This window comes from Calliphora vicina, chromosome 1 (genome assembly GCF_958450345.1).
Source record: "Calliphora vicina chromosome 1, idCalVici1.1, whole genome shotgun sequence".
Lineage (NCBI taxonomy): Eukaryota > Metazoa > Arthropoda > Insecta > Diptera > Calliphoridae > Calliphora > Calliphora vicina.
In genome coordinates, this window is record NC_088780.1 from 15,208,240 (window position 1) to 15,222,120 (window position 13,881).

Consider the following 13,881-nt stretch of genomic DNA (forward strand, 5'->3'; position numbering starts at 1 on the left):
AAAGTTGTAAGAAGATTGCAACAAATTTTATCATGTTGAATAGTCATTAAGTCATAGAATACCAGAAATTGGCAGATTAAAATAAAAAATTCTTTAAAAATGTTTAATATTTTTAGACATAGAAGCTTTAGCAGCAATCTGCTTTATTCTTATTTTTCATATAGGTGGCGTATGATTAATATTTAATAGGAGTATTTTTGAAAAAATTGCAATAACTTGTAAAGTTGTAGGAATATTTTAGCATCATGAATGAAGTTTAATAGAGCACAAACATATTTATAAAACTCAATTTAAATAATGAAGCTTGTTGATATTTTTGTATAAAAAATTCACCATAAATGCTAGTATATGTTCCAAATTAATAATAATATTGTATTAAGTTTTGTTTTTAAGGTGATTTGTTAAAAAAAATGGGAAAACACTTGAATAAATTTCACTTAAATTTCTAAAACTTTTAGCACCATTTTCCCTGGCTATTTTTTATCGTGACGATAATTATTGGGTGATTTTTGAGTTTTATTTTGAAATTTATTCAATGTATTGGCCATTATTAGCTGTGACCTTTTCCCATCTTTCTGCTCATCTTTTGAGGCCAAAAACGAATCCCAGAGAAAGTGTTCTTCATTGATTGAAACAAATAGTAGTCCAACTGGCGAAGGTCTGGACTATGTCGGGTGAAGAGAAACTTCCCAACCAATTCATTATGAATAGTTTTTAACATGTGACCAAACGATTCAAACGAATCAGTTGCATTAGGTACAGGTTCCTTGTGATGGTCTAGTCAGATTGCAACAACCAAAATACATAAATTGCCTTAGCGCCATGGACATTTGACCGATTGGCCGGACTTCACATTTGATTTTTTACGCTTTGGGTATCTTAATGGATCCATTTTTTATCGCAAGTAATGATTCGTTGCAAAAATTATTTTCCTCTGTAGCGTTCAAGCATCATTTCGGACATGCAAAATGGTCTTTCAATGTATCTCGCCTTCAATTCATATGGTATCCAATTTTCCAGCTTTTGGATGAATCCAGCTGCAGGATGAAATCCTAATGAGTTTTGCAACAATCTTTATGGAATAATGCCTCCAATTCTTGGTCTTCTAACTTTTTTGGTTAACCACTTCTGAACCGAACAAACCATGTCGCCACTTCTGAACCGAACAAACCATGTCTCATGCTTCAGCGGCATTTTTTTTTTAAAAATTATAGAAGTAAAGCAAAACTTCCCGCATATGGCGCTTTGTTGGTACAAAATTCTGTTGTTTCCAATATAATATTCAATAACTAAGTGACAATAAATGACAGATATGTACCCTTCAAAATGGCATACAAGTTATTAATAACAAAAACCGGGTTCAAAGGATAAGCCAAGTAATGTAAATCCCTCATTTTTAAGTAATAAACCCAATGAAACGTATGTCTAGGTAGGTTTGGAAATGAATTCCTGCCGTAGTACCAAATAAACTGCACAAATAAAAAGTATTATAGCATACTAGAGGAAAAAGTCAGGCAGCCCGCCACCCCCTGGGAGAAAAAGGTAGGAATCAAAGATCAGCAAGGTTCCCCACCACTACACCAAATACACAGAGGGCGTTGTTTCTAGGCAACGACAGATGGCAGCACCATTATCCTAGACCAGCTGCAGAAGACCAATCATCTACTTAGCTGGATCAACAACCGATTAACGAAACTGACACAAGGCAATAATAACAATCAATTGAATCCTTATGGCAACATCATACATGTATCCGAAGACCCGCTAGAGCAGACCAATCATCTACTTAGCTGGAACAACAACCATTTAAACTGATACAAACAATAACAATGGATTTAATAGCAACATCGTATATGGAGACGCACGATACTCCAATAATTAGGAAGAACAGTGCAACCTACATGGGAAACAGTGCAACCTACATGGGAAAACAACTACTTCAACAATTCGTATAAGATGGAGTGGGGTAATGGAAAAAAAATAGCATACTTAACTTTGGAAATTAGACAGACAGTTAAAAATTTACATTTTAGCATAAAAAAATCATTCAGACTTTTACTTAATCTCTTTCTTATTAAAATATATGAACACTTTAGCAGAAATCTGCTTTATTCTGCAGTAAAATAAACAATTAATATTTTTCATATATGTGGCGTATGATTAATATTTAATTATGTTGAATTTTACAAAACTGGCAATAACTGCTAAAGATGCAGGAATATTTGAATAAATTTTAAGAATTTAGTTAGAGCACAAATATATTTATATAAATTAATTAACATAATTATGCTTTTTCATATTCTTGTATAAATGAATTCACCTTAAAGGGAAAGTTTATATAAAAATTAGGTATTTTAAAGAAAATTATTTTGATTCTATTTATATAAGCAAAGCCAATTAAATAAATTAACTTAACTATGTCAGCTTCTTTCTGTTACTATATACAAAATTCTCCAAGAAGTTGAGATTTAACGAAGCAGCTAAATTCTTCTAATGACTTTTCACATCTTGAAATTTAACTTATAAGGCCTCCTTTTTACAAATTTGTTACCTAAGGCCTGTTTCTTTTTTAGCATCAGAAGTCACATGCGTATTATATTTGCTTCATCTGCTTTAGTTTAATTAGAATGCATAACAGAAACCACTAAAACCAAAATTGTTGCCACATTCTAAATCCAAATGTTAAAGTTGAATCCAAGGCCACCCCAAAAATGCTGTTCTGTCAACTACAAATCCCTGCAAATGTTCGAGATTCTAAGAAAACTTAGCTTGAACAAAATTAAATTCTCTAAAAAAAAATGAGGTGGCATAGAAAGACAAAAAGAGAAAGCTAAGGATAAAAATTATATGGAATCAACTGAAATAATATTTATGTTGTAGAACGCACGTCCGTAGGAAACAGGAAATGCATGACATCAATTTTAATACACAAACACATTTCTATACTTATAAATGCAACGCATACTTATACAATTCAGCTCAGCTCAGTTTCTTAAGAAAAATAATGATAATAATACAGCTCCTTGTACTCGTTTACATTATGTAGCTAGAATAACATTATTTATTGTAATTTTTCTCTTGTTTAACTTTAAACTGCAACCACTAATGAATATTCTTGTTTTCTATTTTTTTTTTGTCTTTTCTAATTTTCTAGTGGCTCCCCAACGTCCCCGTTTGGAATATGAAGGTGCCCATGTACCTCCCGGCCATAATATTACTGTGGACTCGGGCTCTTTGGCCACCGTAAAATGTGTCTCCCACTATGGTAATCCACCTGCCACACTTAAGTGGTTTCTTGGTAAGTATTTGCTGCAGTTTTACTTGTTCTTTAAACAATGTATATTTTTCCTTCTTGTCTTTAAGTTTTAGCTTCTATTATTTTCACTTTAGTTTGTCTTTTATTTCCTGGAAATGTGCATTCAAGTTGTATGATTATCTGTAATTGTTTTATGTTAAAACATGTAATTTTCCATGCACTAGAAACTTGAAAATTGTTCGTCGTACCCTACAGTATGAAAAAAAATTGTTAAACAAAAATTCTAAAAAAAAATATCATATTCCAGCTTAATTTTCTTATAGAAAATTAACAAGTTCTAAACTGTTTTACTAAAATTTCATATAACTGTTTTGTTTTCATTGAATTTCATTGAATTCATTGAAATATTCCCTCAATTTTACAAGTTATAACAACTTTTCCAAAAGTACCCATAATTAATATTAATCATACGCCTTCAACATGAAAAATATAAAATCTTTAAAATATCCTAAACTGATAGAAACTTTGGCTGAAATTGTTATTATATTTAATTAAATGAATTTTAGTAAGCAAAATATCACCCATGTAATGTAATACAAGCTCATATTACATAAAACATTTCCAGTTTAAAAAAGTTATTAAAATTCTTTAAAACGCCCATTTAGTTTTAAATTTAATATAACAAACAAATGCTAACATATAATTTTCTTTAATACACCCGTATTAATTTATTCCCCAGCCATTTAATTATGCCCAAGTCCTTGTAGCTTCAAATAGCTCGAATTGCAATTCGTTCCATACCTATCACTCCTCCTTCTCTCTCACCTTATCATATACCTACTTACCATTTTAAATTGCATTTTTACTCTATTACCCTTATAAGACTACTACTACTTCATTTATTATATTATTACTATAAATACACAATTGCCATTTTCATGCTCCACTCTAAACTCCTGTATAAAATGTTATTGTATTTTTTTCTCCTTCTTTTAGGTGACCAAGAAATTGAACCCATTCATCCGCAAACAAATGCCACCGAACCAGATAATCCACGTACTTGGTCGGCCACCTCAGTGGTACAATTGACAGCAATGCGTGAGAGACATGGTGATATTTTACGCTGTTTGGCTTATCATGAATCGTATACGGCTAAAACGGTGCCAGTGGAAGCCAGATTAGATGTTAAATGTAAGAAATTGTAAATTTTTTTGTTTTAAGTAATAGCAAACGTGTTAAAAAAGCAAGAGCTCAGATGAAATTGAGAAATTAAAAGAAATTTTAACCCCAACACAGTTTTCTATAGAAAACTTTATGCCAAACTTATTTTTCTTTAGAAAAACTTTGTTCCAAACATATGTTTCTATAGAAAACTTTGTCCCAAACATATTTTTCTATAGAAAACTTTGTCCCAAACATATTTTTCTATAGAAAACTATGTCCCAAACATATTTTTCTATAGAAAACTATGTCCCAAACATATTTTTCTATAGAAAACTATGTCCCAAACATATTTTTCTATAGAAAACTATGTCCCAAACATATTTTTCTATAGAAAACTTTGTCCCAAACATATTTTTCTATACAAAACTTTGTCCCAAACATATTTTTCTATGGAAAACTTTGTCCCAAACATATTTTTCTATTGAAAACTTTGTCCCAATAATATTTTTCTATAGAAAACTTTGTCCCAAACATATTTTTCTATTGAAAACTTTGTCCCAAACATATTTTTCTATTGAAAACTTTGTCCCAATAATATTTTTCTATAGAAAACTTTGTCCCAAACATATTTTCCTATAGAAAACTTTGTCCCAAACATTTTTTTCTATAGAAAAATTTGTCCCAAACATATTTTTCTACAGAAAAATTTGTCCCAAACATATTTTTCTATAGAAAATCTTGCCCCAAACTTATTTTTCAAGAGAAAACTTTGTCCCAAACATATTTTTCTATTGAAAACTTTGTCCCAAACTTATTTTTCTATAGAAAACTTTGTCCCAAACATATTTTTCTATTGAAAACTTTGTCCCAAACATATTTTTCTATAGAAAACTTTATCCCGAACATATTTTTCTATAGAAAACTTTGTCCAAAAACATATTTTTCTATAGAAAACTTTGTCCAAAAACATATTTTGCTATAGAAAACTTTGTCCAAAAACATATTTTTCTATAGAAAACTTTGTCCAAAAACATATTTTTCTATAGAAAACTTTGTCCCAAACATATTTTTCTATAGAAAAATTTGTCCCAAACATATTTTTCTATTGAAAACTTTGTCCCAATAATATTTTTCTATAGAAAACTTTGTGCCAAACATATTTTTCTATAGAAAACTTTGTGCCAAACATATTTTTCTATAGAAAACTTTGTGCCAAACATATTTTTCTATAGAAAACTTTATCGCGAACATATTTTTCTATAGAAAACTTTTTCCCAAACATTTTTTTCTATAGAAAACTTTTTCCCAAACATTTTTTCTACAGAAAAATTTGTCCCAAACATTTCTTCTATGGAAAAAAATATTTTTCTATAGAAAGATTTGTCCCAAACTTATTTTTCTATAGAAAACTATTTCCCAAACTTATTTTTCCAAAAGAAAAATTTGTCCCAAACATATTTTTCTATAAAAACATTTTTGCCAAACTTATTTTTCTATAGAGAAGTCTGTCCCCAACAGTTTGTATGTAAATAATGATCCCTGCTCGCATAATTTCAACCCACACTGTAATTTGTTAGTTGCCATTTAACAATTCAAAACTAATTTAGCAAATTTGATTACCTCTATTTCCCTAACCCAAAGGCACACAAATGCAAATTAAATTAAATTTAATATTTATAACAAAAAGGTAAAAAAAAAGGCAAACAACTCATCCGCCACACACAAAATATAATTTTATTCCTATTGATATTTTAACAAACAGCAAGACGAACAGACAAACCGACCATCACAACAGACCAATTGTCTATGTTAAAATTTGAGTGACTGAGTTCTAGCCATAGAATCATTTGCAAACTATAATAACTCCTTCGTCGCTGAGCCAAAAAATTCAATTTGGCAACAAGTCAAAATTTTACAAAAATCCGTTACAGCCGGGGCTTAAATACAAAAAATGGCACAGGAAAGCACAGGGGTATAGAGGACCAGCAAGAGGAAGTTAAAATCCAGACAAGACCTTATCCTTAAGCGTATATACGTATATACAAACACACAATATTTATAGTTTTGTATAGTTGTTTTGTGTTTTCTGTTTTGGCTGTTGCCAGTTTTGTGCTAAATCAATTAAATTAACTGCAATTTTCCTTCAATATGCTTTTAAAACTTGCTACATACAAAATCATTCATCTTCATGTGTTTTTTTCTTCTCTTTCTCTCTCTCTCCATCTTCTTACTTTTACTTGGCTTTATTTTAAAATGCAGACGCACCAACAATACGTCTAATTGGCTCACCGGAAATCGACTTGGAAGAGGATAAAGATGCACTGATATTACGCTGTGTGGCGGATGCCAATCCACCAGCGAGCATTGTCTGGCGTCGAGCAGGACGTTCAGAAATTGCCAGTCTACAGGTAAGTTTAACGTTAAGCAACAAAAACAACAATAATATTGTTGATAACAGTGTAACAGGATTTATTTATAAAATCCGCTTTTTTTTATCTTGTAACTTTGCCAAACAAAGTTTTATAGTTTGTTTTTTTTTTTCTCTTATTTAAATTTGCTCAATATGAGAATATTTTTATGTTGTTGCTGCTGCATTTTAATCATATTTTATTGTCCTGTGTGTGTGTGTGTCTTTTTAGGAAACTCTACAATTACGCCCAGTTGGCCGACGTGATGCTGGTCTTTATACCTGTCAAGCTCAAAACTCTGTAGGCACCTCGGAGCAGCTATCAGTGCAATTGGATGTTAAATGTAAGTTAATTTTTGGTGTTTTTTTTAAATATTTGACACATTTTTAAAGAATTATAACCAATGAAGTGAATTTAATTGAAAACTTGGAAAATAGAAAAATTGTCTATAGAAAATGTTGTCGCCAACACAATTTTTTCTATAGAAAATATTGTTGTCGCCAACGCAATTTTTTCTATAGAAAATATTGTTGTCGCCAACACAATTTTTTCTATAGAAAATATTGTTGTCGCCAACACAATTTTTTCTATAGAAAATATTGTTGTCGCCAACACAATTTTTTCTATAGAAAATATTGTTGTCGCCAACACAATTTTTTTCAATAGAAAACATTGTTGTCGCCAACACAATTTTTTTCAATAGAAAACATTGTTGTCGCCAACACAATTTTTTTCAATAGAAAACATTGTTGTCGCCAACACAATTTTTTTCAATAGAAAACATTGTTGTCGCCAACACAATTTTTTTCAATAGAAAACATTGTTGTCGCCAACACAATTTTTTTCAATAGAAAACATTGTTGTCGCCAACACAATTTTTTTCAATAGAAAATATTTTTGTCGCCCAAACACAATTTTTTCTATAGAAAATATTGTTGTCGCCCAAACACAATTTTTTCTATAGAAAATATTGTTGTCGCCCAAACACAATTTTTTCTATTGAAAATATTGTTGACGCCCAAACACAATTTTTTCTATAGAAAATGTTGTTGTCGCCCAAACACAATTTTTCTTGTGGAAAATTTTGTCGCCAACACATTTTTCTTTAGAACAACACATTCTCCAGAAAGAAAATCTTAAAAATATGTTCTCTCTTTTTTTTAATTTACAGACCCCCCTAAAATCCTCTCGGCTGGTCCCGATCGCCTTACCACAGCTCCCTTATTTAGTCCTGCGGCATTTGAGTGCGTGGCCGATGGTAATCCTATGCCTTCCTTTAAATGGGTGCAACGGTAAGTTATTTGTAATTTATTAATAAAAAATAATAATAATATTCCCTCACACCAGTATTTATGTGATAAAGTTTGTATGCAACTCATTTCTTGCCTTTCAATTTAATTTGAAAAATATTGAAAGTTTCCCGTTATTTTTATTCTTTTTTTTCTCTTTAATAATTCCATAAATAATAAACGTGATCGCCTTTGGCTGCCAATGTAAAGACATAGAAAAAACAATAACAAATTGGATAAAAAAAATATGTAACTGAAAAATAAAGAAGAAATCCATTTATCGGTAGTGTAGATTATAACGTTTCCATTAAAAGTTTGTTGGACGTTGGTGTTGTTTGTGTTTTTTTAGCGTGTTTTATTGAAGAAGAAAAAAAACAAAACTTTGTTATTTTACATTTGTAGATTGAAAACACGTTTTTTTCTACAAAAAAAAATAATAACAGAAAAAATTACAAGTTAAAGTTTTATAGGAAAAAATTTGTGGTTATTTTTTTAGAGTAGAGAAAGAGTTAGTCAAATGGCCAGTAATAACTTTATACCACATTCATTAAAAATATGCAAAGAATTTACAATTTAAAATCAATGTTGAAGATATTTAGTATTTAGTTCCAAATAAAATCATATTGATGAGCTCTGAAAGACTTCTTTTAAATCTCTAGTGTTGGGTTATCCTTTTTATAATTTATGTTGTTTTGTTAGATTTAAATATTTTTCTGAAATTTGCCAATACCTGTTATAGTTTAGAAGTTATGGTGTTTTTTGTTAAATACTCCATAATTAATATTAATCATACGCCACCAATCAAATTCTTTTAATGACTGATTTTGACAATTTCCTATTGTTAAAATTAAACACCAAACTGAACATATTTAGTGTAAAATTAGTATAAAAGAACAGACATTATTTTGGAAATTTAAAGCAAAAACACCATATTGATTTTTTTTTTTAATTTTTTTTTTTTGGAAATGTTAAGCTCTTACCATTAATTTTTTACCGTACCACTGTGCAATTTAACTGCTTATTTTGTAGGCTTTAAATCCCCATTTAAATTATTTGCATACATTGTTTAGTTTAGAAGTTATAACGTTTTTTGCAAAATATTCCATAATTAATATTAATCATACGCCACACACTGTATTTTTCTTTAAATTGTCAATTTTGGAACTAAAGTCTAGCTATTTGAAATTTGATTTACTTTTTTTTTGTAGCCTAATTTAGTGAGATTATCAAGGCATTTGTTTCACAGCTTTAAATTTAGCTGACTCTATAAAAATTAAAATTTTCAGGTTGAAATAATTAGAAATTAGAAATTATAAAGTAAAAATTCTAAGGAATTTTAAAAATTCTAATAAGATCTTATATATTATTTATCCTACAGAATTAAACAAAAATTAACAAATAAAATAATTAAAATGTTGAAAGAACTCACAATACTATTTGTGAAAATTCCTTTTCACTTAATCTTTATTTATTTCTCTGTCTTATATAATGGACTAGAACTTTGGAAGTTATATATTTATTACCTTAATTGCTCAACTATTCAATATCTTCTACTTAACACTATATTTATTGGCTTTAAAACATCGTTCAAATTATTTGAATAGCTGCTTTAGTTAGAGACCCTTTAACAAAATAGTACATAATTAATATTACTCATACGCTTTAGGTTTATTTTTTTTAATCGAAAATTTAATGAACTTAAAGAGATTAATTAACCATTTTGATTACTAACAATGACAAGTAATGCGGACATTATTATTAAGACAATGTTTAGCACAGTGGGACTAATAGTTAAATTACCAAAATGATGAGAAAAGTTAAAATAAATTAATGGGGTATGTAGTGCATTTATATTCAAGTATTTATATAAAATTGCTAATTTAATAATTTGATATAGAGGAGTTAATAAAATCCACACTTGTTAATTAAGTCAAAGGAATATTAAGCACACTGGAACAAATTGTTAAAATAATAAAGATTCCTTTGTATATAGAACTTTATATTGAAAGTCAAGACCAAAAATAAACAATATAAATAGGACTTATAACTGTTAATTTTACTCCTTAATGTTTCCGCTTCAAATTGCTTTTTTAATTATTTCCATATCTTAATTCATTTAAAAGTTATTGCTGTTTTTATAAAATATTCCATAATTAATATTAATCATACGCCACATGTTAAATTTTCCTAAAATAAACAATTTCAACATCTTAAGTCTTGAAAAGTAAAAATTTTATTTAAAAAAAATACATAGACCTTATAAAAGCTTATTACACTCTGTTATGCAGACATTTTGAAAATACAATGTTAAAATATTTTGAAATTTTAAAAAGTCTGGAAAAAATTTTTTCAAAATACTTGACAATTTAAACAAAATTTTAAATTAAAAAGAAATTACTTTGCAAACAAAAGCCAAAAATTTTCTTCTAACAATAAATTCAAAGAATACTATTGTAAAATATTTCTATTTTAAATAATTTAAATGACTTATTGCTGCATATGACAAGCTAGCATTTAGTTATATGTAGATTATTTATATTTCCTAAGAAATTCTTCTGTTTAGTATTACAATTTCTAATGAATTTTCAAATCTCACAAATTATAACAATTCCATTTTCCACAAAAGCGTAGAATATTTTTTGAGATTTTAATTAGTCAATGCAAAGCAAAAAAAAAGAAGGAAATTTTAATAAATATTTTTCTGTATGATAGTCTACGTTTCTACGTTAACAGGAAAACTGTTCATATTAAAAAGAAAAATACTCTCACTCATACTTAAATACTCGCAGTGATGTGTGTTGCATGAGCTTACAAGCAGGATTATCCTTTAGATTTTTTTTTTAATAAACTACAAACATACTTTACAATATTGAAAATAAGTGTATGTATGTGTTTATAGGAGTATATAGTATGTATGTGTTGGCTGGGTATGTGTGTGTATTATAATATCCGGCTTAAGTCTATTTCTTAAAGGACTTTGTGTGGTTATAGTTACGACGGTGTATGAGTAACGACATCATTCGTTATTTTTCTTTTTTTGTATTTTACAGTAACGACACAGTTAATTAATATGCAAAGCTGTGCTGGTTAATACTTTTACTACTATACTCTCTTTCATACATACACGTACACACTCTGTCACATATACTTATACTTTTGCTTTAAGTTATTATTTTGGGTTTATATGTGGTACTCATGTGGGATATAATTATAAATCTTACAAATTTTTTTTCAAATTCTTTTGAAAATGTCATGGAAAGTATTTCCTCTTTTTACATTCTATTTAACCTATTTAAATCCTCATTTTGTTTATTATAAATTAGTCTTTAAATTATTGAAATATCAGGTTTAGTTAAGAAGTTATAGAGCAATTTATAAAATATTCCATAATTAATATTAATCATACGCAACCCTGGATACAAATTTGAAAAGGACAATTAAGTGGATTTAAATGGAAAAATATGATTTTTTTTAAACTAAATTAATAATGCAGTAAAGAGTTTAATTAAGCTGAAAAACACTGTCCCAAAATAGGTGGCGAAATAATTTTTATTTTTAATAATAATTTTTTTTTTTCTCTTAAAAATATCAAACGGCAATATTTACCCATTGAACCATCTAACATTCACAGTTAAAGATTAATATTATTTATTTTAATATAGTTTTTAAATTATTCAAATATTTGTAGCAGTTTAGAAGTTACTAAGGTTTTTATAAAATATTCCATAATTAATATTAATCATACGCAACCAGTGTTACACATTTAAAATCATTAATTTAAGCATAAGCGACAAAATATTCAAAATTTTTTTAAAATTTTATAGTAATTACAGTAAAGAGTTTAATTAAGATTAAATAAACAGTCATAAAATAACACAGGGCAAAAAAAAAGAATACAATTTTAGAGGCTTTTGAAACCACAACACAATTTTGATGTATTGTGGTTCCAGTGGTAAAAATATGGTCCAAATTTTAAATTTTATGGAGAGATTGTTTTTAAAAATAAATTTTAAGTATAACAAAAATTGTAACAAAAACAAAACCCTTAAAGTACATGCTGTAAGCACATACAATTTTCTGAAAATGTGCGAATTCACTTAATTGTGAATAAATTCGAAACGAATCAATATCATTTCATGATCGATATCTCATTTTGTTGCTATTATATGCGGCTTTACGATGAAGTAACCAATCGTTTTCTATTTTTCATGATTTTTTTTAAAACCAAAAAATTTTATATTTTCATGAAAAAAATAAAATTTTGTGAAATTGAGCGAATTCACATAATTGTGAATAAATTCGAAAATAATCCACCGATTTTTATGATCGATATGTCATATTGTTCCCATTACATGTCGCTTTGCGATAAAGCAATAAACCCGAACAATTTCTGCCGTTTTAGATTTTTCATGATTTTTTTAAAACAAAAATATTTGCTATTTTCACATAAAAAAATTTTTTTTGCTTAAATTTGTTATTATAACTCTAAAACTACTGAGCCGATTAAAATGCAATCTGTAAATATCAGTACATGCTGTAATTACATACAATTTTCTGAAAATGTGCGAATTCACTTAATTGTGAATAAATTCGAAACGAATCAATATCTTTTCATGATCGATATTTCATTTTGTTGCTATTATATGCGGCTTTACGATGAAGTAACCAATCTGAACAATTTCTGCCGTTTTCTATTTTTCATGATTTTTTTAAAACCAAAAAATTTTTTTATTTTCACGTAAAAAATAAAATTTTTGTGAAAATAAGCGAATTCACATAATTGTGAATAAATTAGAAAATCATCCATCGATTTTTATGACCTATACGCCATTTTGTTCCCATTACATGTGGCTTTGCTATAAAGCAATAAATCTGAAAAATTTCTACAGTTTTCAATTTTTCATGATTTTTTTAAAACAATAAAAATTTTCTATTTTCACATAAAAAATGTTTTTTTGCTTAAATTTGTTATTATAACTCCAAAACTACTGAGCCGATTAAAATGCAATATATATGGGAAAATCTGTAAATATCATGGGTAAACCGTTTTCAAAATTCATTCATTCAAAAGAGGAACATTAACTACTCAATTTTATGTATATCAAACAAAAAACTAAAATTTTGTGAAAATGAGCGAATTCACTTTATTGTGAATAAATTCGAAAATAATCCATAGATTTTTATTATCGATAAGTCATTTTATTTCTACTACATATGGCTTTGCAACAAAGTAATAAAACTGAACAATTTCTGCCGTTTTCGATTTTTCATGATTTTTTTAAAACAAAAAAATTTTAAATTTTCACTTAAAAAATATATTTTTTGATTAAATTTGTTATTATAACTCGGATTAAAACGCAATATACAAACGGATTAAAGGTTATGTAAATCTCATGTTTAATTTTCTAAGTTTATTGTAATAACATCACACTAACCCTTTTTCAGTTATCATTTATTATGTGGAGAAATGTCTAACAAAATTTATAATTTTACTTAAAAAATTTTTTAAAAAAAGTTTAAAAATTTTAACATTTTTATACTTAGGATGCACCAAATCTATATAATGGTTAGTCAAGCATTTTTTGCTGTTGACCTGTGTAAAAGGCGTCATAATTACATGTCTAAAAAACATTTCGTTTTTTTAATTTTTTTAAATTTCAAGGGAAATATTTTGTAATTTCATTATTTATCTACCTTAATTAAAGCTTTATTCTGTTTATTTTAAACTACTTTTTAAATTATTTAAATATCTATTTTAGTTTAC

The 13,881-nt window shown here is 27.8% G+C and overlaps 1 protein-coding gene across 1 annotated transcript in view; it reads left to right on the forward strand.

The window, feature by feature from the left end:
- LOC135964177 (hemicentin-2-like) overlaps nt 1-13,881 on the forward strand; it is a 291,111-nt gene that overhangs the window by 234,546 nt on the left and 42,684 nt on the right. Inside the window, exons 4-8 of the mRNA XM_065516291.1 lie at nt 3,155-3,298; nt 4,253-4,447; nt 6,680-6,828; nt 7,060-7,171; nt 8,000-8,120. Coding sequence (XP_065372363.1) covers nt 3,155-3,298; nt 4,253-4,447; nt 6,680-6,828; nt 7,060-7,171; nt 8,000-8,120 — 721 coding nt within the window. The remainder of the gene's footprint in view (nt 1-3,154; nt 3,299-4,252; nt 4,448-6,679; nt 6,829-7,059; nt 7,172-7,999; nt 8,121-13,881) is intronic.